The 22,465-nt window shown below is 42.0% G+C and overlaps 1 protein-coding gene across 3 annotated transcripts in view; it reads left to right on the forward strand.

Moving 5' to 3' along the window:
• The window catches only part of TMEM45B (transmembrane protein 45B), a 33,987-nt gene that overhangs the window by 10,507 nt on the left and 1,015 nt on the right, over nt 1-22,465 (forward strand). For 2 of the 3 annotated variants that reach the window (XM_082683956.1, XM_082683955.1), the window contains 5 exons: nt 9,815-9,915; nt 17,177-17,372; nt 19,363-19,569; nt 20,434-20,618; nt 21,094-21,239. In XM_082683956.1, the coding sequence (XP_082540082.1) occupies nt 17,192-17,372; nt 19,363-19,569; nt 20,434-20,618; nt 21,094-21,239 (719 nt within the window). In that variant the 5' untranslated portion in view covers nt 9,815-9,915; nt 17,177-17,191. The remainder of the gene's footprint in view (nt 1-9,814; nt 9,916-17,176; nt 17,373-19,362; nt 19,570-20,433; nt 20,619-21,093; nt 21,240-22,465) is intronic. The other variant, XM_082683957.1, reaches the window with a different exon arrangement.

Consider the following 22,465-nt stretch of genomic DNA (forward strand, 5'->3'; position numbering starts at 1 on the left):
GATAGTACAGAAGGAAGGAAAAATACATGAGAAATGGTTTCTTGGTGCTTAAAAAATAAGCGAGCCTTTCAAGTCTAGGGATGCCCCTCCTGCTGTAATGTACGCAGAAGTGACTGCTTGTCCTCTTTGGTCATATCCACAACTTTAGTTCCATTTTCTCCCCATGTTCATGTCTGAACTTGCTCTGTCCTTTTCATGTTTCAGTTCATTTTTTGTATTGTGTTAGGAGCGAACATGGAAAGTGATTTTAGAACTAGGAGAAGCCATGGAGAGGACCTCTTCCAAACTACCATTTAACAAAGAAGTTATGATCCTGAGAGGTTATATATCTTGCTCAAGGTCACAAAGTAAGTTCATAACAAAACATGGACTAGAATCCAGGTCAGCTGACTCAGAGGCCAGTGTTCTTTATTAGTTCTTGAGAACTCATGGAACTTAGCCCAGATATGTTCTTCAGTTTTTAATTCAAGATTCCACTAAGACTAATTTTCATGACAGTTTGAAAGAGGCAATCAAGAAAGGCCCAACTGTAATGCCAGCCCCCTCTGTGACTAGAGAATTACAATCCATATATTTCCTGACATTCAAACTTTCACAAGTATATAGCTCCATACTAGATTATAAACTCCTTAAGGAGAGGGGTCATTTCTTTTCTTTTCTTTTCTTTTTTTAAGTTTTTATTTTAATCCCCTGGCGTTTATCATGACACGTGCACTCCTTAATCCCCATCACCTATTCCACCCATCCCCCACCCACCTCTTCTCTGGTAACCATATTTGTTCTCTATAGTTAAGAATCTATAGTTTTGGGTGCCTGGGTGGCTCTGTGGGTTGAGCCTCTGCCTTCATATTGGGTCATGATCTCAGGGTCCTGGGATCGAGTCCCGCATCAGGCTCTCTGCTCAGTGGGGAGTCTGCTTCCCCCTCTCTTTCTCTGCCTGTCTCTCTGCCTACTCGTGATCTCTCTCTGTCAAGTAAATAAATAAATAAATCTTTAAAAAAAAAAAAAGACTCCATAATTCCTTCCTTCCTTCCTTCCTTCCTCCTTCCCTCCCTTTCTTCCTTCCTTCCTTTCCTTTCCCTTCTTTTCCTTTCCTTTTTTATTTATTTGTCAGAGAGACAGAGAAAGAGAGAGCACAAGCAGGGGGAGCAGCAGTCAGAGAAAGAAGCAGGCTGGCTCCCTACTGAACAAGGAGCCTGATGCGGGGCTTGATCCCAAGAACTTGAGATCATGACTTGAGCCAAAGACACTTAACTGACTAAGCCAGCCAGGCATTCCAAGAGTCTATAGTTTCTGGATTTGCCTTTCTTTTTCTTTTTTTTTGCTTTGTTTCTTAAATTCCACATATGAGTGAAATCATACAATATTTGTCTTTCTGTTACTGACTCATTTCGCTTAGCATAATACTCTCTAGTCCCACCCATGTCATTGAAATGGTAAGATCTCATTCCTTTTTATGGCTGAGTAATATTGCATTGTATGTATACATATATGTATATATAAATATATATTTCATGTATATATATAAGATATATATATTATTAAATAAGTACAATAGCCAAAATATGTACTTATTAAATAAGTACAATAACCAAAATATATATAAGATATATATATATATATACCAATCTTCTTTATCCATTCATCACTTGGATGGATGAAGTGGACACTTGGGCTGTTACTATATTTTGGCTATTGTACTTATTTAATCCTGCTATAAACATGGGGTGCATGTATCCCTTTGAATAGTATTTTTGTATCAGTATTTTTGTATTCTTTGGGTAAACACCCAGTAGTGTGATTGCTGGGTCATCGAGCAGCTCTGTTTTTAATTTTTTGAGGAACCTCCATACTGTTCTCCAGAGTGGCTGCACCAATTTGTATTCCCATCAACAGTGCATAATTGTTCCTTTTTTTCCACATCTGTTGTTTCTTGTGTTGTTGATTTTAGCCATTCTGACAGGTGTATAGTGATATCTCATTATAGTTTTGATTTGCACTTCTCGAATAATGCGTGATGATCAGCACCTTTTCATGTGTCTGTCGGTCATCGTATGTCTTCTTTGGAGAAATGTCTGCTCATGTCTTCTGCCCACTTTAAATTGGATTATTTGGTTTTTGAATGTTGAGTTTTATAAGTTCTTATATATTTTGGATATGTTGGATATGTCATTTTCAAATACCATCTCCCATTCCATAGGTCGCAGTTTAGTTTTTCTGATTGTTTCCTTCACTGTGCGTAAGTTTTTATTTTGATGTACTCCCAGTAGTTTATTTTTGCTTTCATTTCCCTTGCCTCAAGGAACCTATCTAGAAAAAAGTTGTTATAGCCAGTGTCAGAGAAATTACTGCCTGTGCTGTCTTCGGGATTTTTATGGCTACAGGTCTCACATTTAGGTCTTTAATCCATTTTGAATTTATTTTTGTGTATGGTATAAGAAAGTGATCCAGGGGCACCTGAGTGTCTCAGTGGATTAAGCCTCTACCTTCAGCTCGAGTCATGATCTCAGGGTCCTGGGATTGAGTCCCACATCAGGCTCTCTGCTCTGCGCCTGCCCACCCTCCACCTGCCTCTCTGCCTACTTGTGATTTCTGTCTGTCAAATAAATAAATAAAATCGTTTTTTTTTTTTTCTAAGAAAGAAAGAAAGTGGTCCGGTTTCATCCTTTTGCATGTTGCCATCCAGTTTTTTGGCATTTGCTGAAGAGACTATATTTCTCCCAATAATACTCTTTTCTGCTTCATCAAAGATTAATTGATGATATAATTGTGGGTTTGTTTCTGGATTTTCTATTTTGTTCCATTCATTTCTGTGTCTGTCTTTATGACTATACTATACTGTATTGACTACTACAGCTTTGTACTATAACTTGAAGTTCAGAATTGTGATGCTGTGCTCACTTCCACAGCACATATACTAAAATCAGAATTGTGATGCTTCCAGCTTTGCTTTTCTTTTTGAAGATTGCTTTGGTTATTCAGGATCTTTTGTGGGTCCATACAAATTTTAGGAGGGGTCATTTCTTATTCACTTTATTATTTCCTCATCACCCAGCACAGAGTCTTCTAGTTAATAGGATCACATGAAGGGGGAAAAAAAAAGAAAGAAAGAAAGAAAGAAAGAAAGAAAGAAAGAAAGAAAGCAGGACTAAGACCATCTTTCGCTTAGAAATCAAACTCAGCTGGAAAGAAACTGAGCTCTGATAGGAATGACGCATTGATACATGCTATAAGATTGGATGAACCTTGAAACCATGTTAAGTTCATGGAATGTTGTTCCATAGCTCATGAACTCATGCCAGACAAGTTTTAGATTCTTATTCTGGTCTTATGCCTTCTGACCAGTTGTTCAAGGACCCACCTACCCACTTACAGAGAAAATAACAGTGACAGTAGTAGTTATGAAATTTTAAAAAGAGTGATAGCTTCCAGAGTGACATAAGGGCTCTCGGGTACTGTAAAGCAGGGGTACACTCTGCCTAAAGTTCAGTGAAGTTCACTGTCACATCAGCTGTGGGCAACAGAGAACTTTCACCTCTGTACTTCTGCTTTCTCTGCATCTTACTACCAAGCAGCTCATAGAAGAAGGAGGGGTATTAAGCTTGTTATTTGCAGAGTAACAGAAAGCTGAGTCAGGTAGGGTTGGTTATATTCCAAAGTAAACTCAGACCAGAAGCCATCTGAGTGTTTCTGTAAGCAAGAATAGATTCAAAAAGTATAAAAACCGTGTTGTGGAGTAAAGTAATATTCTGTATCCTCCCCATAACATACTTGCCTACTGACCAAACACACATCCCATTCCTATTAAAAAGACATTCAACCGGGGGTGCCTGGGTGGCTCAGTCGTTAAGCATCTGCCTTCAACTTGGGTTGTGGTCCCGGAGTCCTGGGATCCAGCCCCGCATCGGGCTCCCTGCTCAGTGGGAAGCCTGCTTCTCCCTCTCCCGCTCCCCCGCTTGTGTTCCCTCTCTCACTGTCAAATAAATAAATAAAACCTTTAAAAAAAAAAAAAAAAAAAAAGATACTCAACGGCTACCTTCTCCAGGGTCAGTAAATGATTCCTCCCTCCCCACTTGGAAATAAGTACCAAAGGCAAAGGACAACAGCCTTAGTTCAATAATTATACTTCCACTAAGAGAGAAGCCCAAGTTTCTCCCCCCATTAGCTGTGGGAATAAGTATAAGAATACCAGAGAAGAGAGGAAACTAACATTTGTTAAACACTCACTCTAGTTAGCTGCTAGAAACTCTCAGTTAATCTTCACAAGATGCTTCTGTTGAGGTCCCTGTTTTGGAAAAGGGGGTATTGAGATCCAGAGAAGTTAGGGAACTTACGCAAGCTCTTACCAGCAGGAGTAGCAAAAGAAGGATCTATACTCCATAGTTCATGTTCTTTCTATTATGTGACTATATTTCCTCTTAAAGGAACGTGTAAGAACCCAGTTTCCTTTAGGGAAATCTGGGAAATTGAATGCACCCGAACTAACATAAAACTTGACTTGCATCTTTTCTAACTTAACCTTCCTCAGGCCCATTTGTGAGTTGGTTCATATCCTTTCCAGAGACCCTTGGGCACACAGGACCCCAAGGTTTGGCTTATTTGACTTGAAGTATACTGCTTTGTTCATTCCCATTCTGAGATAATTTCAAGGGTTAATGGATTCGACCCATGGAAGAGAGTGACATTTGGTCTTTGTTGGTAAAGAAGGTAGGAATAGCAGGGTGAAGAGAGTAAGCAACATTACCTGTCTCAGCTCTGACTGTATGGATGATTAGCTGCACCTGCTTCTTCGCCTTTGCATGTACTATTTGCTCTGCCTGGCACTGTATCCACCCTACCTATGCTTACCTGTTTTTCAAGGAAGTTTTAGGGACACTTCCCTCTATAATCTTTCTCCTATTTCTTTCAGGGTGAGTCAGAGTCCTCCTTGCATTGTCATAACTCTGCACACTCTTTTAAAATACTTAATATATGTGTCATAAGAGTTGAAGTACTCTTTCTTCACCAGAGTTTCACCTTATTGTAGTCAAGGTCCTTCTCTGAAGATTGACAAAATCCATTTTCAAGAGTAGAAACGTAAACGGACAGGCACCAAGACAATTCAAAGGGGAAAAGAATCTCTTCACCAGATGGCTGGGACAGTTGGATATGCAAAAATGAAGTTGGATCATGACCTCACAGCATATACAAAAGTTAATTAAAATGGATCATAGACATAAATGTAAGAAATAAAACTGTAAAAATCTTAGAAAACACAGGAGTGAATCTTCATGTTTTTGAGTTAAGCAGTGGTTTCTTAGGACACCAAAAGCACAAACAACAAAAGAAAAAAAATAGGTAAACTGGACTTCATTAAAATCAAAAGCTTCTGGGATGCATGGGTGGCTCCATCTGTTAAGCATCTGCCCTCAGCTCAGGTCATGATCCCAGGGTCCTGAGATCCAGCTCTGCATCAGGCTCCCTGCTCCCTCTCCCTCTACTGCTTCTCCTGCCTGTGTGCTCATTCTCTCGCTCTCTCACTCTCGCTCTCTCAAATAAATATATTTTTTTAATTTTATTTATTTATTTTGACAGAGAGAGATCACAGCAGGCAGAGAGGCAGGCAGAGAAAAAAGGGGAAGCAGGCTCCCCACTGAGCAGAGAGCCCCACGTGGGGCTCAATCCCAGGACCCTGAGACCATGACCCGAGCTAAAGGCAGAGGCTTTAACCCACTGAGCCACCCAGGTGCCCCTCAAATAAATATTTTTAAAGATTTTTGAAAGATTAAAATTTAAAAACCAGATACATAGCTAAACAAAATATGCCAGATCTGTACAATGGAGTATTATTCAACAATAAAAATGAATGGAGGTGCCTGGGTGGCTCAGTTGGTAAGCATCGGACTCTTGGTTTCCAAAGGCTCAGGTCATGATCTTAGGGTCATAAGATAGAGTCCCCCAAGTTGGGCTCCCCGCTCAGCAGGGAGTCTGCTTGAGCATTACTCAACCTCTCTCTCCCTCCTCCTGCTTGCACTCTCTCTCCCTCTGAAATAACAACAGCAATAAAAAAGAGTGAAGCACTGATACATGCTACAAGATTGGATGAACCTTGAAACCATGCTAAGTGAAAGAGGCAGAAAAAAAAAAAAAAAAAGAAAGAGGCAGAGATATAGGATTACACTTATAGGAAATATCTAGAATAGGCAAACCCATGGAGACGTAAAGGAAGCTAGTGGTTGCCAGGGTCAGAGGGATTGGGAGGAAATGGGGAATGATGGCTTTGGGTTGATGAAAATGTTCTAAAATCAGACGGTGGTAATGGTTGCACAACTATGAAGATACCAGCAATCACTGAATTATATGCTTTGAAGTACTGAATTTTATGACATATGAATTATATGTCAACAAAGCTATTATTTGAAAAAAGAAAAAGAGAAATAGCAAGAAAGCACTAAGACTTCTAGAACCATATGAGGGTGACTTTCAGATTCATTAGGAAAAACTGTCCCAGGAATACAAAGCAGGAACACTTAGCAAAGTTGTTGAAACCTTCAGAGTGTCTTCTTAGATACATCTGAGTTGTCTTTTGTAGTGGTTTAGTAATTAAATCTATAAAAGTATATGGAACTGTTAATTAAGTGATGAACAGATAAATAAAATGGGGTGTTATGGGCTGAATTATGCTCCCCACCCCCCACCAATTCATATGTTGTTGAAGTCCTAACCTCCAGTACTTCAGAAGGTGACTATATTTGAAGACAGGGTCTTTAAAGAGATAATTAAGTTAAAATGACATCATCAGGGAGGGCTCTAATCTAATCTAGCTGTTGCCCTATAAGAAGAGGACACAGGCGCATACCAAGGGAAGATAAATGTGAAGGTGTGCTATCTTCAAACCCAGGACCAAGGCCTCAGAAAAAACCAACCCTGCCAACACCTCCATTTCAGACTTCTAACCTCCAGAACTGTGAGAAAATAAATTTTGGTTTTTTTTTTTTTAAACCACCCAGTGTGGTTTGTTACAGCGGCCCCAGCAAACCAATAAATGCGTTATATGCATACAATGAAATATTCAGCCATAGAAAGGGATAAGTAGCGATGCATGCCACAACGTGGATGAACCTTGAAAACATGATGCAAAAAGAAAGAAACCAGTCTGGGGGCGCCTGGCTGGCTCAGTTGGGAGAGCATGTGACTCTTGATCTTGGGGTTGTGAGTTCGAGCCCCATCCTGGGTGTAGCAATTAAACAATTAAAAAAAAAAAGAAAGTCAGTCTCAAGTAACTACATGTTGTTTGACTCAATTTATGTAAAATGTCCAGAATAGGTAAATTAGTAGAGATAAAAAGTACATTAGTGGTTCCCTAGGGCTTTTAGGAAAGAGGACTTGGGAAAATGGAGTCACTAATGGGTTGGGGGAGTTTTTTTGTGGGTATGAAAATGTTCTAAAATTGACTGTGGTGATTGATTGTACAACTCCATAGATATATGCAAAACCACTGAATTTTATACTGTAGGTAAAAATGGTATGTGAATTATATCTCCATAAAGCTGTTACTTAAAAACAAACAAACAAAAAGAGCATCATGGCAGGCAAGGGAGATAATTTCTAGGAAAGTGAGTTTATGCCCCATAAACAGTTTTGAAGGTAGAACACTCTAATAAGTGGTGACATACACAACAAATAAAGGCAGCCGGATCTCTGCTTCCTTCAGAAAGTAAACAAGATAGGGAGCTATCCTAGAATAGATCAGGGTCTCAGGGTCTCACAGCCTCAGCATTACTGAGAGTTGAGCTGCAGAATTGCTTTGTCGTGGGGGGTGTCCTGCATACTGCAAAACGCTTAGCAGGACTTCCAGGCTCTACCCACTGGATGCGAACAACACCGCCATCACCCCCATTTGTGACAACGACCAGAAGTATCCACAGACACATCACCACTGTTGAGAATGCATCAGGGGGCTGGAGAAATGGCCCTAGAGGTTAACCTTACAATGTAACAAACAGACCCCCCACTTGCTCGAATTTTAATTTTGCTGCCTTTTAAGGCAGGGCAGTAGGGTGGAGGTAGAAGAACTCAGGCACCATTTTGAAAGAGAAAATGTGTCTATCAGATATCAGAAAGACGGGGGGGGGGGGGGGGGGAGTCAGGACAGTTGCAGATACAATTTGCCAAAATTGTCTTTTGCAACTTTTTGGTACAAATTCTGCCATTCTTCATGACATCATAACTTCTTCCCTTGAAATAGTAAAGCTTTCCAATATCTTTTTAAAGAAACTGCAAAAGCCTGAGTGTCCTACCTATAACATGTTGATCCTGTACATCCGTATGACTCATAACAATTTAGGTAATGCTGGATAAAAACAATCCGCAAAGCTTAGTGGCTCATTACACATGTTTATTTTTCTCATGCCATGTGTTCATCATGGCTTGTTTGGGGCTCTGCTCCATGTCTCCTTACTCTGGAATCTGGGCTCTTAGAAGAGCTACTGTCATGAATATTGATAGTAACGTGGTAAAGGGAAATGTGTTCTGGGGGGTGGGGGGGAGTCCTTGAACTGGCAATCACATGTTTCTGCCCAGAACTAACTCTTCTGCCCACAATTCCCAAGACCCCACCCAACCACAGGGGGCCAGAAAATGCAATCATACCATGTGCCCAGAAGACAGAGAGCCAAACATACTTAATATATAGTATTACATACCCTCAAAGTACCCTTCCATATTGCTTTCCCTGTTCATATAATCAGATACCTGTACACATATATAATATACATATGCAGGACAGTACCACTGTTGCTCCAAATGGTTCATATTATTTGTTTTTGTTTGTTTTGTTTTGTTTTAAATGGGTCATATTATAAGTATTCGTTTCCATCATGCTTGTCTCAGCCAACTCTTTCATGGAAAACCTTCCAGTACAGCTGGTATAGCTCTAATTCATTCTTTTTAATGATTACATAATTTCCCATCGTGAAGATAAACCATAATTTACTAAGTCAAATGGATGGCGAGAACTAAGAAGAGGTCCAGGTTCTCTGATATTTGGTAATCTATACATTTGTATCCTGTCATCTCAAATTGGGAGAAATTGGCTTTAATTCCAACCCCCCTTCCATGAATGCCAAGTCCTTAGTTCTAATGTTAGAGAGTGCTGGTTGCTAAGCCCAGGCACTCAAGGAAGAAAATAAAATTTGATTTCCTTATTTTTGATTCTCTCACTCATCTAACTACATCCTTTCCCTACTTTCTTCATCTAAAATAAGGGAAAATATGGGCTTTATTAAGAAGCAAAGGGCACCATATCAAGTTTTATTTTTAACTACAGGCAAACCACATCAAGCATAATTTCTCCTTTGCTCTGCTCACTCCCTCTACTTCTCTGACTCTCCAGTCCTCCTCTTTCCCTGTCTTCTCCTCGTCCTTACTCTTCCCTCTTTTTTCTCTTCTGGACATGTTCAACTTGTCTTCCATTTTACTTATCTCAAATTAAAATTAGAGAATGTAGAGGAGGGAAATGGTTAAAGAGAAGGAGGACAAGGAAAAGCATGTCAAACCTCTTATGCAAATGATGTTCCTGGTCCAGTGATCTCTTTAAGACAGGACATGAAAAGGTACCCAAACCACTAGTCTTCTCAGCTGTCAGCTGTAACTTAAAGCTACTACCTCTCCAAAACACTCAGCCCTCCCTTCACACTGTAGCTAGTGCAATATCAAAAAAAGAGCAAATATATTAAAATAAGAAAGGAAGGTTGTCTTTGCAGAAGCACTTTCTGACGTTTTCTCTGTGGGTTTTCCTTAGATTGATTTTTTTTTTTTTTTTTTTTAATCTCAGGTTTGTGAGTACAAGCCCTGTGGAGCCTACTTTTAAATAAAGGGGAAAAAAGACCTGAGCCGAAATCAAGAGTTGGACGCTTACCTGACTGAACCACCCAGGTACCTCTGAAGTATTTTAGAGTGTAATTCTAAAGGACTTATCCCTTAAACATCTGCTTTTTAATTTACTTTTAAATTATTATTTTTTAAAGCTAGACTCTTCAGGGACTTAGCCTCTTTGAATGGTGTTATCCAAATTATTAGAAGTCTAAATTTTTATTTTTTAATTTGAGGTTAGTTAGTTCCTTTTTCCTCTTTATTGAAACTGACCTATCCTATATCTGTACTACATGTCCTATGAGGTAGCTAATCAAGTAATCTACTAATTGGTTACTGGAAGAAATCTACCTCCCTGCTCCTCTCCCTCATCAAATCAAGGTACTCAGCTTTCCAAGTAGCATAAGTAAGTTCAGAAATAGTGTCTACAGATGTGCTGCAGGCCCTGCATTCACTGATGTGAATCCGAAACCAGGTAAAAAGGGAGGGTGAAGCCTGACAAACTGGTGTGAACAGACAAGGACTCTGCCTTCATTCAGGGTATTGCTCCTCAAAAAATGGGGAAGGACAGGAAGGATTTGCAGAGCTGGTTTTTCTGCACTTCTGGCTAAGAAAACAAGGGAGTAGAACAGGCTTGATCATGAAGGGGACCTGTGTTGAACACTAAATGAAAACAGAGGCTTTTTTAAAATGTTGATCAATACAGGGTTTAAAAAGAATGAGAAGAGAGCCTTCCGGTAATGGAAGCATGAATAGACTGGCAATTTCTTTCTGCAAAAACCAAATGAAAAAATGTATAAAGTTGAAAAAATGGTCAAAACTAGCCATTTCCAGGAACTGGAAATTGACCAAAGTCAGACCACAAATCATTCACTGTTGTGACTTTGTTAAATTGACGTTTGTTAAGTAAGAGTCCTGGGGCATCTGAGTCTCTGTTTACCAAAAGATGACTATTGAAACAGAGATTTGTATTTTCCAAAGGTCCTGGAGAAGGTGCAAGTCACACCTTGAGGGACCACATGGGGAGGTCAAGGCAGAGCACAGGTAGAGAGTGTGACAGGACCTGGCACACATATCCACAAGTGGAGCCCCTGGGATTCCCAGACTAGGCCTGGACTGGTCAGTTCCAATCAGAAAGAACAGGATTTGGTAAGCTTCACAGGGGTCTTATTTAAGAGCGGGGAAGGCCCTGGGTGGGGAGTGAAGGTGGGGAGGGTGGAGAGGGGGTTGGGGGGTGGGGACACACCCCTGGGGTAGTGGTACCAGGAACTTCCGTGTACTCATGACTCTGCTGTTGATCTCTGGGGCTTGCTCGCAGGACGGGCTCGTGCCAGTTCAAGGCCTCTGCTGGCCACTTGCCCACACAAAATGGTGGAGAGGTCAGCGGTGTTATGGAGTAATTCAGCTAAACTCCCAACAGCAGCTTTTGTTTTTGAAAAGCTACTATATCTTCAGGCAAAGCAGTTGGAGGCCATGGGCTTTTTGCCTGAGGCTGCTGCCATTAACACCTCCACTCAGTCAATGACTTATTTTTCCTTTTTTTTTTTTTTTTTATTGACATATAATGTACTATTTGCCCCAGGGGTACAGGTCTGTGAAGTAATGTGGAGCTAGCTATGTAAACAAGTAGTTTTGCTGCCAGGAGAAACAGATGCAATTTAGGGTGGCAACCGGGGTTGAAAATCCTTGGCTCTCTGAGTTAAACAAGGGAATGAGCAGGGAAGGGGAGGCCGAGAGAGGGGGGAGTCAGAAAAGATAACTGAGGAATTAATGGCTGAAAACTTCTCAAGTTTGATGAAAAATATTAAACTATAGACCCAAGCCACTTAGCCAAGATCAAAGAATAAAACAAAACAAAACACAGAAGAACTGCAAAAAGATATATTAGAGTCAGACTGCTGAAAGCCAAAGATAAGAGGAAAAACTTGAATGCAGGAAGAAAAGTAACTCCCTGGGGGATAACAATATAATTAATAGCTGATTTCTCATTAGCCAGAAGCCAATGGAATGACATAATCAAAGTGTTGAAAGGAAAAACTGCCAACTAAGACTTCTGTATCCAGCCTATTTTTCAAAAATGAAAATGAAATAAAGATATTTCCGGGTAAACAAAACAGAAAGAATTCATTGGTAACAGAACTGATCTATAAGAAATATTAAAGGATCTCCTTCCTGTTGGAAGTAAATGAGATTAAAGTATTATTCAAATGCACAGGAAGGAATGAAGAGCACTCGAAATGGTAAATACGTAATTAAATATAAAGGCTATATATCCGTCTCTATTTCCTGAAAAATGTAAGACTATTCAGTGCTCAGTTCAACAGCATAGATACTAAAATTGGAATGATACAGAGAAGATTAACCTGGCCTCTGCACAAGCAGGATATGCAAACATATTTTTGTATTGAATCACTATATTGTACACCTAAAACTAATATAACACATATGTTAACTATACTGGAATTAAAATTAAAAAGTTACTAAGAAGTTTTTTGAAATGACTATTTAAAGCAATAATTGTAATGCTGTTGGTTTATAATACAGATGTTATATACATAAATTTATATTTCTTCATCATTAATACATATCTCAACAATGGCATGATGAAGGGCGTAGGATATGGAGCTATAAATTAGCAAAATGGCTATATTTTACCAGAATTAAGTTAATATTAACCTAAGTAGACAGTGATGCATACCGTAATTTCTAGAGCCAGCACTAGAAAAGAATATTTTCAAAACTATAGCTTAAAAATATGAAAAGAGGAATTAGAATAATACATCCAAATTATGCTATACACAAAAGACAGCAGTAAATAAGGAAAAGAGGAACAAAAAAGGTATGAAAGAACAAGAGGAATTTGAAATTAAAAACAGATTACATTAGCAACCCCCCGAAAAGAAATACTTAGGTGTAAAACTAACACAGTAAGTACAAGATCTGTTTGAAGAAAATCACAAAACTTGGATGAATGAAACGAAAGAATTAAATAAATGGAGAAATATTCTATGTGCATGGATAGGAAAACAAGGTCTTGATATGGTCAAGATATCAGTTCTTCCTGACTCAACTAATAATTAAATGTAATCTCAATCAAGAGCCCAGCAAGTTGGGGCACTTGGGTGGCTCAGTAGGTTGAGCCTCTGCCTTCAGCTCAGGTCATGATCTCAGGGTCCTGGGATGGAGTCCCACATAGGGCTATCTCCTCAGCAGGGAGCCTGTTTCCCCCCACCCCTGCCTGCCTCTCTGCCTACTTGTGCTCTCTCTGTTAAATAAATAAATAAAATCTTCAAAAAAAAAAAAAAAAGAAAAAAGAAAGAAAGAAGAAAAGAGCCCAGCAAGTTATTTCATATTTTATATGGAGAGGCAAAAGACCCAGAATAGCCAACACAATACTGAAGAAGAACAAAGAACAAAGGACTCATGTGACCCAACTTCAAGACTTATTATAAATCTACAGTTATCAAGAGACTGTGGTATTGGCAAAGAAATAGGCAAATAGATCAATGAAACAGAAATATAGAGCCTAGAAATAGACCCTGATCAATTAATTGATCTTTGACAGAAGAGCCAAGGTAACTAACACAATGAAGCAATATAGTCTCTTCAACAAATAGCTCTGAACAACTGGATATCCACTTGCAAAAAATTAATCTAGACACAGACCTTACCCATCACAAAAGATGACTCAAAATGAACCATAGATCTAAATGTAAAATGTAAAGCTATAAAATTCCTAGAAGACATATAAGAGAAAACCTAGATGACCCGGGGTATGGTGATGCTTTTTTAGATACAACACCAAAGACATAATCCATGAAAGAAATAACTGGTAAGTTGGACTTCATTAAAATTAGTAATTTTTTTTAAAGATTTTATTTATTTGATAGAGAGACACAGTGAGAGAGAGAGCACAGCAGAGGGAGTGGGAGAGGGAGAAGCAGACTCTCCACCGGGCAGGGAGCCCAAGACGGGGCTAGATCCCAGGACCCTGGGATCATGACCGGAGCTGAAGGCAGATACCCAACAACTGAGCCACCCAGGCACCCCTAAAATTAATGTTTATAAAAATGTTTATAAAAAAATTTTGTAATACGCTTTTTAAAGTACTTTATAATAAATACATTGTCTCATTTGATTCCTATAATAATGATAACCATGGCAACTGTGTTTCCTATATATAATTATATGTTAAAATTAAAAAAACTTCTGCTCTGCAAAAGACAAAATCAAGAAAATGAGAAGACAAGCCACAGACTGGAAGACAGTATTTGCAAAAGACATCTGATAAAGGACTGCTATCCAAAATAAACAACTCTTAAAACTGAAGAAAAAAAAATAAAAAATGAGTCAAACACCTTGACAGACACTTCACCAATGATACACAAATAAGCATCTGAAAAGATGCTCCCCATCATAGTATGTCATCAGATAACTGCAAATTCAAATGATGACATACTACTACATACCTCTTAGAATGGCCAAATTCAGTGTCTGCAACACTGACAACACCAAATGCTGGTGAGCTGCATATGTTGCTAGTGAGAATACAAAGTGGTACAGCCACTCTGGAAGACAGTTTGGCAGTTCCTACAAAACACACACTTACCATACTATCCGGCAGTCTCACTCCTTGTGTTTACCCAAAGGAGATAAAAACTTATGTTCACACAAACACCTGTACACAGATGTAACAGCTTTATTCATGATTCCCAAATCTTTTTTTTTTTTTTTAAGATTTTATTTACTTATTTGAGAGAGTGAGAGAGAGAGAGAGAGCATGATAGGAGAGAGGTCAGCAGGAGAAGCAGACTCCCCGCTGAGCAGTGAGCCCGATGTGGGCCTCAACCCCGGGCTCCAGAATCATGACCTGAGCTGAAGGCAGTTGCCCAACCAACTGAGCCACCCAGGTGCCCCATGATTCCCAAATCTTAAAAGCAATCAGGATGTCCTACAGTAGGTGAATGGATAAACTGTGGTACATCCAGACATGAAAAGGCACAAGAGAAAAGTGCGTATTACTAAATGAGAGAAGCCAATCTCAAGAGGCTACATATTTTACGATTCCAACTTTCGACATTCTAGATAAAGCAAAACTGTGGAGACAGTAAAAAGGGGTGGTGTAGGGGGTGGGGAGGGGAAGAGATGAACAAGCAGAGCACAGAGAATTTTTAGGGCAGTGAAAATACTGTGTGATATTTATAATGATGGATACATGTCATTATACTTTTATCCAAACCCACAGAATGCACAACATGGAGTGAACCCTAGGGGCACCTGGCTGGTTCAGTCAGTTAAGCGTCTGTCTTCAGCTCAGGTCATGATCCTGGGGTCCTGGGATGGAGCCCCAAATTAGGCCCCCTGCTCAGTGGGGAGCCTGCTTCTCCCTCTCCCTGTGCCCTTCCCACCACCCCCACCCAATACCTGCACTCTCTCTCTCAAATAAACAAAATCTTAAAAAAAAAAAAAAAAAGAAAAAAGAAAAAAGGTGAACCCAAAGGTGAACTGTGGACTTGGGGTGATGATGATGTGTCAGTATGGATTCATCCTTGGTTTAAAAAAAAAAAAATCACCGAATATTACTCAGGCATCAGAAAGGACGAATACCCACCATTTCCATCGACATGGGTGGAACCGGAGGGGATTATGCTGAGTGAAATAAGTCAAGCAGAGAAAGTCAATATATGGTTTCCCTTATATGTGGAACACAAGGGATAGCGTCGAGGATATTAGGAGAAGAAAGGGGAAAATGAAGGGGTTGGAAATCAGAGGGGGAGATGAATGATAAGAGACTGTGGACTCCAGAAAACAAACTAAGGGTTTTAAAGGGAAGGGGAGATGGGTTGGCCGGGTGGTGGGTATTAGGGAGGGCACAGATTGCACGGAGCACTGGGTGTTATATGCAAACGATGAATCATGGAGCACTACATCAAAAACTGATGATGTACTGTATGATGACTAAAACAGTAATTTTAAAAAGCGCCATTCAGGTGAGTGATATCCATAATGGGGGAGACTATGCATCTGTGCAGGCAAAAGCTGTGTGAAAAATCTACCTTACTCTCAATTTTGCTGTAAACCTACAACAGCTCTTAAAAAAAAAAAATGCTGAAAACATACCCTGTAATATACTACTTGGATGAGCATGTATTTGTTCCACAAATGCTTGAGTGCTTACTCAGGCCCCCCTGTAGGCACTGGGCTAACTGCAGTAACAAAACAGAGTAAATCCCTACTTTCAGGGACTTTACATTCCAGTGGATAGAGCTGGATGCTTTAAAAAAAAATCAATATGTAATATCAGATAGTGATCCATGTTTCTAAAGAAAATTTAGACGTATAGCTGGATAGCATTTGGTAGGTAGTTCTTAGCTGTAAATAATAAACATACAATGAATAAATTTTTTTAAAAAGCATACCTGGATTGAAAAATGGGATGTGCCTGCTACTTTACACAAAGTAGTCTGGGAATAGAGTAACATTTGAATGGAGACTTGAGAAACATGAAGGGAGACCTGTTGGCTTTTTGTGGAAAGCCTGCTGGCAACAGCAGACGGCTCAAGCCCTGAAGCAGGAGCTGTCTGTGCTTGGGAATGGAGGCCTGGGAAGGGACCCCGTGGTGTGGGGCTGGAGGGGTGGGTCGGAGAGGTCAAAGGGATAGCAGGGATCATGTAGGGCTTATCAATCGCGGTAAGGACTTTGGATCGACAGAGCCATAATAATGAAACCGATGATTGAAGCAAATGAACATCATGTGACTGCGGTGCCCGTGAGGGTTGAGGAGGGAGAGCTCCAGGAAGCTGGCAGACAAGGCCCCATGGAGACGAACGAGCAAATGGGAGCCTGCACAAATGCACGAGAATCCTACAGGCAAATACCAGAAGAGATAGTGGAAAGGGTTCAGAGTGATTTCACTAGTGGGTGGGGAGGGAAGGGTCACAGGGCTGCTGCTTTCCATTAGAAGCCTTTTGAATATGGTTTGACTTGTTTTTAATGATAAGGGTTTTTTAAAACTTGGGAAAGTTCTTAAGGAAGGATGAGATGCTCAATTGTAAGGGCATCAGATGTGAAACAGACCATGTAGCCAGTGCTCAGGGGTGGAAGTCCTGACGGCCAGGGTTGGAATAGTCATTCTCATAAAATAAGCCTTCATGTTATGCCCTTGAAGTCTTATCTGCTGAACGCCTGCCCATGAGAATGGGGGGGGGCCTTCTTCCCTGGGCATATGATTTGGAATTCTCAGTCACATATCGTGTTTCCTGCCAAAATATCCTTTTTTGTTTTCTTCGTTCAGCCACATGACAGCTGTCCCCTATTTTCTTAGGTGCCGGAGAACACAATGGCGAACTTTAAGGGCCACGCTCTCCCAGGGAGTTTCTTCTTGATAGTTGGGCTGTGGTGGTCAGTAAAGTACCCGCTGATATACTTTCACCAGAAGGGGAAAAGCAGCCGACTGACTCGTTACCAACAGCGTCTCGAGATCATTGAAGCTGCAATCAGAACCTTGTTTTCAGTCATTGGTAAGAAGGGGGTCATCTGGTCCAGGGCTCTCCCCACCACACCCAGCCACTTTAACCCATTTTCTGGACTCTGTGAAATGGAATGTTTCCACTGACAGTTAACAAAACAAGGATTTTCAGTGCACCACTAAATATTTTATAGTATCTATTGTGATCCAAGTTTCGTCAGTGTTAATAGTTAATAGCACTTTACACCATAGTGCGCTGTGAGAAACTACCAAATAAACATTCTTTGCCCTAGAAGGACATAGGTCTAGGTTGTAGGAATAGAAGACCTACTTGATGAAAGAGATAAAACATAAATAATAGAAAAAATAATAGAGTAAGCTCATGTACATGAATTAGGGAAGTACTAAATGGAGTTTAGAAAAATCATCTTTCCTTTCAGTTGTCTCTCCACTAGAATCTCAAGAGTAGTTACCACCTAATTCCTTGACATATCCTCCATCCCCATATCTCAAGCAATCACAAAGACAGAGACTTTATGCTAGAGGACTAGTAAGAGAGGCAGGGGAAGAGACTGAAGAAAGCCAGCAGAGGTCTGTTGGAAAGGGATTTTCCTTTACTGTGCCTGTTCCAGCAAAACCCACGCACTTCCATGGTGACTCGTCATCCCTTCCACTCCACTCATGGCCACATGAGAAGGGGCCCGCAGTGCCAACAGTAGAAAAAAGTGTTCTTCCTCAGGATCCGCCCATCATAGGGGTAACAGGGGACTTCATTCTGCAGTTGCGTTTTGCTGCTTCTCATTTTAGGCCCACAGCGTCTCAGAAGTTGCTGAAGCAACACCAGCAGCCCCTCTTGGAGTGTGCGGAGGCACCTTGCTTGCTTTGCTCAGCCCCGCTGGGTTTTCCCATCGCCCAAGCAGACATTCGGGCATCTCATCTTTCTGGAGTCAAGAAGTGATGGGAACTACACAACTTAAATGCTAAAGACAGCATCAGTGTTGCCTAGAAAAAGAGGTAGAAAAGTCTTTGGCCTCTTCGCTGGGTAAAACCACTGCGATCCAGCGAGATCTCCTGAGCTCCTACCCAGCAGGAACTCACTATTCCAGGTCTCGGGGATACAGCTGGGAACCAAGCAGAGTCCCTGCCCTCCCAGAGCTCCCATTCCAGTGTCAGGGGGACTTCTTCCCCCGGTCCTTGCCATCAGTTCCTTGACCCTTCACATATAAATTTGGGAAGGGGCTGGGTTTAAGGGAAAAACGTTTGGGGAACAGGGTCCAGAATGTTGTCATGAAGCATTATTCTAGGCCCCAAGAACGTTCTGGGCACCGGGCATAAAGGCCAATCTTTTGCCTTCCAGAACAGATGATGAAGTAGGAGGGCTAAGAACTACGAGCCACTGTCTCAAAGGGTTGCCTCTTTTAAGACAAAGAATCCCCGGTGACGTGCCTCCACCTGCTTCTCCCAGTATTTAGGTTACGGAGACCGAAAGCTACGCGAAGGGCTCACAGCTCACAGAGCTCACTCTGTGCTCAGGAAAACCACTCACTCGAAGGCTGCCCTGATGACCACGCACCGGGAGCTGCTTCTCCCCCCTCACCCCCTCAGACACACTCCACTATCTCCACCACCAGTGTGTCTTTGCTCAGGTCCCCTTATTTTCAACCTAATGGTTTCGTTCCAGGATTTCCTTCACTGCTCACTTAGCCCAAAGATTAATGCATCAGCGACATTCTCACCGAAGTAATTGTGCCTTGCTTTCAGCTCAGTCACCAAACAAATATCCTGGGGACCTGTGTGGCTGTTTCTACTGCTGCTCCTCTCCGCAGCCCATCCCCAAAGGAACAAAAGGCAAGATGTCCACACAGGTTCCCCGGCAAAAGCCTCATTTTGCACTGAAATAGCTGCATCTGAGGGAGCAAAGTAGGCCCAGTGAAGTGTGGGCCACTTTCACCTTCGTGTCTCAACTTCACTCATGACCTGAGGGTGTTTTCGTCTGTGCTGAGCTCCTCCTCCCTCTCATGCTCTGCTCTCATCCCCCACAGGGATCCTGGCAGAGCAGTTTGTTCCCGACGGGCCCCACCTCCACCTGTACCACGAAAGCGGGTGGGTGAAGTTAATGAACTGGCAGCACAGCACCATGTACTTATTCTTCGCCGTCTCGGGGATCGTGGATCTGCTCACCTGCCTCGTCAGCCATGTTCCCCTGGGGCTGGACAGACTGGTTATGGCCGTGGCGGCATTCACCGAAGGTAACTTAGTGGTGCGGATGGGAAAAAGAACAAAGCAAGAGACTGACAAATTGTGTTTATGACGGATCAGGATAAAAAGACCAGAAATACTGCAAATACAGTAACTTTCCCCCAGAAAGCCCCAATCTCTGAATTTCAGAAACCTGAACAGGACTGGGTCCTGTGCTCTGGATGATACAGGGGACGTAGTCCGTAAAACAGCACATGAAAACATAAGGCTTTTAGCCCAAGTCTCTGGAACTCTCTGTGCATCAACTCCCTAGCCCCTCCCCGATCATGGTTGCACGTGTGCACATCCACACTCACACACACACAGTAGCTCTCCCAAACCTGGCCGGATGCCACCCCGCATCAGAACTCCCTCTGCTCGGGGAAGAGAAACTGCACTCCACCTCCCACCCTGGAGTGTGTTCCTGTCTGGACTCCATCACAATCCTCGCTCCCCTTCTCCCCACAGAACTCACACTAACTGGGATAAGGAAAAAGCATTTTGTAATCCAACAACCTCCCCTACTTCCGTACCTCAAGAAGGCTGGGGGAGTAGAAAGGTTGAATGAGGGCAAAACTGAACTTCTAATACACACGCACAGTCTTGTCACAAATCAGCAACCTGTTTCACCTACGCAGCTGCATGAAGGCATTTACTTAAAGGATCCATCCTTTGCAGCACAGATCCACTTCGTACATAACACAAAATCAATCTGCTATAGCCCTGTAATGTTGTATCAGCTGACTTCCTAACTGCTGAAAAAGATCAAGCTTTGAGACAGGTGTAGGAGGGCATTCTAGGAACGGGAACAGTGCAGATGAAGCCTTTGGAGCAGAAAGCAGTGAATCCGTGGTGGCTGAAATTGCTTTGTGCAGGTTTCCTCTTCTACTACCACGTCCATAACCGCCCACCCCTGGACCAGCATATCCACTCGCTCCTGCTGTGCGCCGTGTTCGGAGGGGCCTTCAGCATCTTCGTAGAGGTGATCCTTCGGGACAATATCGTGCTGCAGCTCTTCCGAACCAGTCTCGTTATTCTTCAGGGCACCTGGTTCTGGCAGGTATGAAAAACGGTGCTCTTCACACGCATGGATTCCAGGTGCCACGCTGAGCTCGTGTAAGGCAGGTCCCGCCAGGCCAGCACAGGAAGAGCTCTGAAGGGCAACTTTTCTTCCCATGCCTACCCTCCCCTTAAGTCATTTCATCCGGTAGCATCTTACTGATGGATCAACGGGCGGAACCACACAGCACAGAGCGAGCATATTAAAGAACACCCCATCTGCCCTGTGGTGCAGACACTGTTACAGGCTCCACTTGCCTGAAATGGATGTCCTGAAATGTTGTCTTTAAATAAGCTCATGCTACACCCAGAGAGTAATCCTCCTGCCTTTCTCTGCCTCCAGTATAGGTATGAGGAAGATGAGCCAGTGGGGGAGATCCGAGTGGGGGAGATCTGGACAATGGGGGGAGTGTGGGGAGGCAGTGGGCTCGCTTCTCAGGAGCAACTAAGGCCAGCTTCTCTGTATAACCCACCAGATCGGGTTTGTGCTGTTCCCACCTTTTGGAGGACCCGAATGGGACCAGAAAGATCACGCAAACCTAATGTTCGTCACCATGTGCTTCTGCTGGCACTACTTGGCTGCCCTCTGCATTGTGGCCATCGGCTACTCGCTCGTTTTCTGGTAAGTCCAAGGGAAGACAAGTTCTGTCTAGTTTTTTTCCTCCTAACAACCTCTTATACCCAAAACCCATTACACTACATCATTTTTATTTCCAGTGACTGAGCTTCCATAACTAAGCAGTGCTAACTTGTACCACTTCTTGAGAGCCAACTATCTGCCCAGTGCTGCGGATAAGGGTGGTGAGATTCTGAGAAGTTAAAGGACTGTCTGTCATAGTAACCCAACAGACCCAGGTTTTAAAGGCAGTTCTGATAGACTTGAAGGAAAACTCTGAATTAGGCATCAGTACTGGACTGCAGATGCCACTCTGCCATTGTTTTGAACCCATCACCTTATTCCTGGATTTGCCCCTCCTCCTTCCCAGAGATGTGGCAATCAGACAGTGCCGTAACAGCAGGCGCGCTTTCAAGTGCTCGTCAGAGGTTACTAGAATAGCTGACCATTCCCCGGTACTCACTGTCCCAGGCCCTGCGGTAAGAACCGCACGTCTATTATCCCACTGAATCCTCATTATTTTATGAAGTATGTGCTGTAAGGTTTTACAGATGGGGAAACCAAGGCTTCAAAGACTTAGTAACTTGATCGAAGTCACCCACTGAGTCAGCAGCAGACAGGGCCTTGAACTGTGAAGCGAGTGATTTTTGGGGTATGCTAGTAATTAATCCTGTTGTAGCTGCCCCTCATTTTTTCTAGTTTCCAATCTCCCTCCCCAAAGCAGATAGACTTCACACACACACACACACACACCAAACAGAAGGGAGCTTAAGGTCACACTTTCCCTTTAGTTCTACTGTCTGGCCAGTGCAACAATAAAATGGGAGATAGGAGACCTATGTTTAGTCTGTTATGACATTAACCATTAAATATTATTAATCATCTACCAGTGAATAGTGTCCAAGAAGTGAGATATACAGAAAGTCACAGTATTTTACAGACATGTAAAGAAAATGCTTTAAGAACCAATGGATGGGGGCGCCTGGGTGGCTCAGTGGGTTAAGCCGCTGCCTTCGATTCAGGTCATGATCTCAGGGTCCTGGGATCAAGCCCCACATCGGGCTTTCTGCTCAGCAGGTAGCCTGCTTCCCTTCCTCTCTCTCTCTGCCCGCCTCTCTGCCTACTTGTGATCTCTCACTGTCAAATAAATAAATAAATAAATATTTAAAAAAAAAAAAAAAAAAAAAAAAAAGAACCAATGGATGCCTTAATGTCCTTGGTTGAGAGAACAA

This window comes from Mustela nivalis (genome assembly GCF_964662115.1).
Source record: "Mustela nivalis genome assembly, chromosome: 9".
NCBI classification, from domain to species: Eukaryota; Metazoa; Chordata; class Mammalia; order Carnivora; family Mustelidae; genus Mustela; species Mustela nivalis.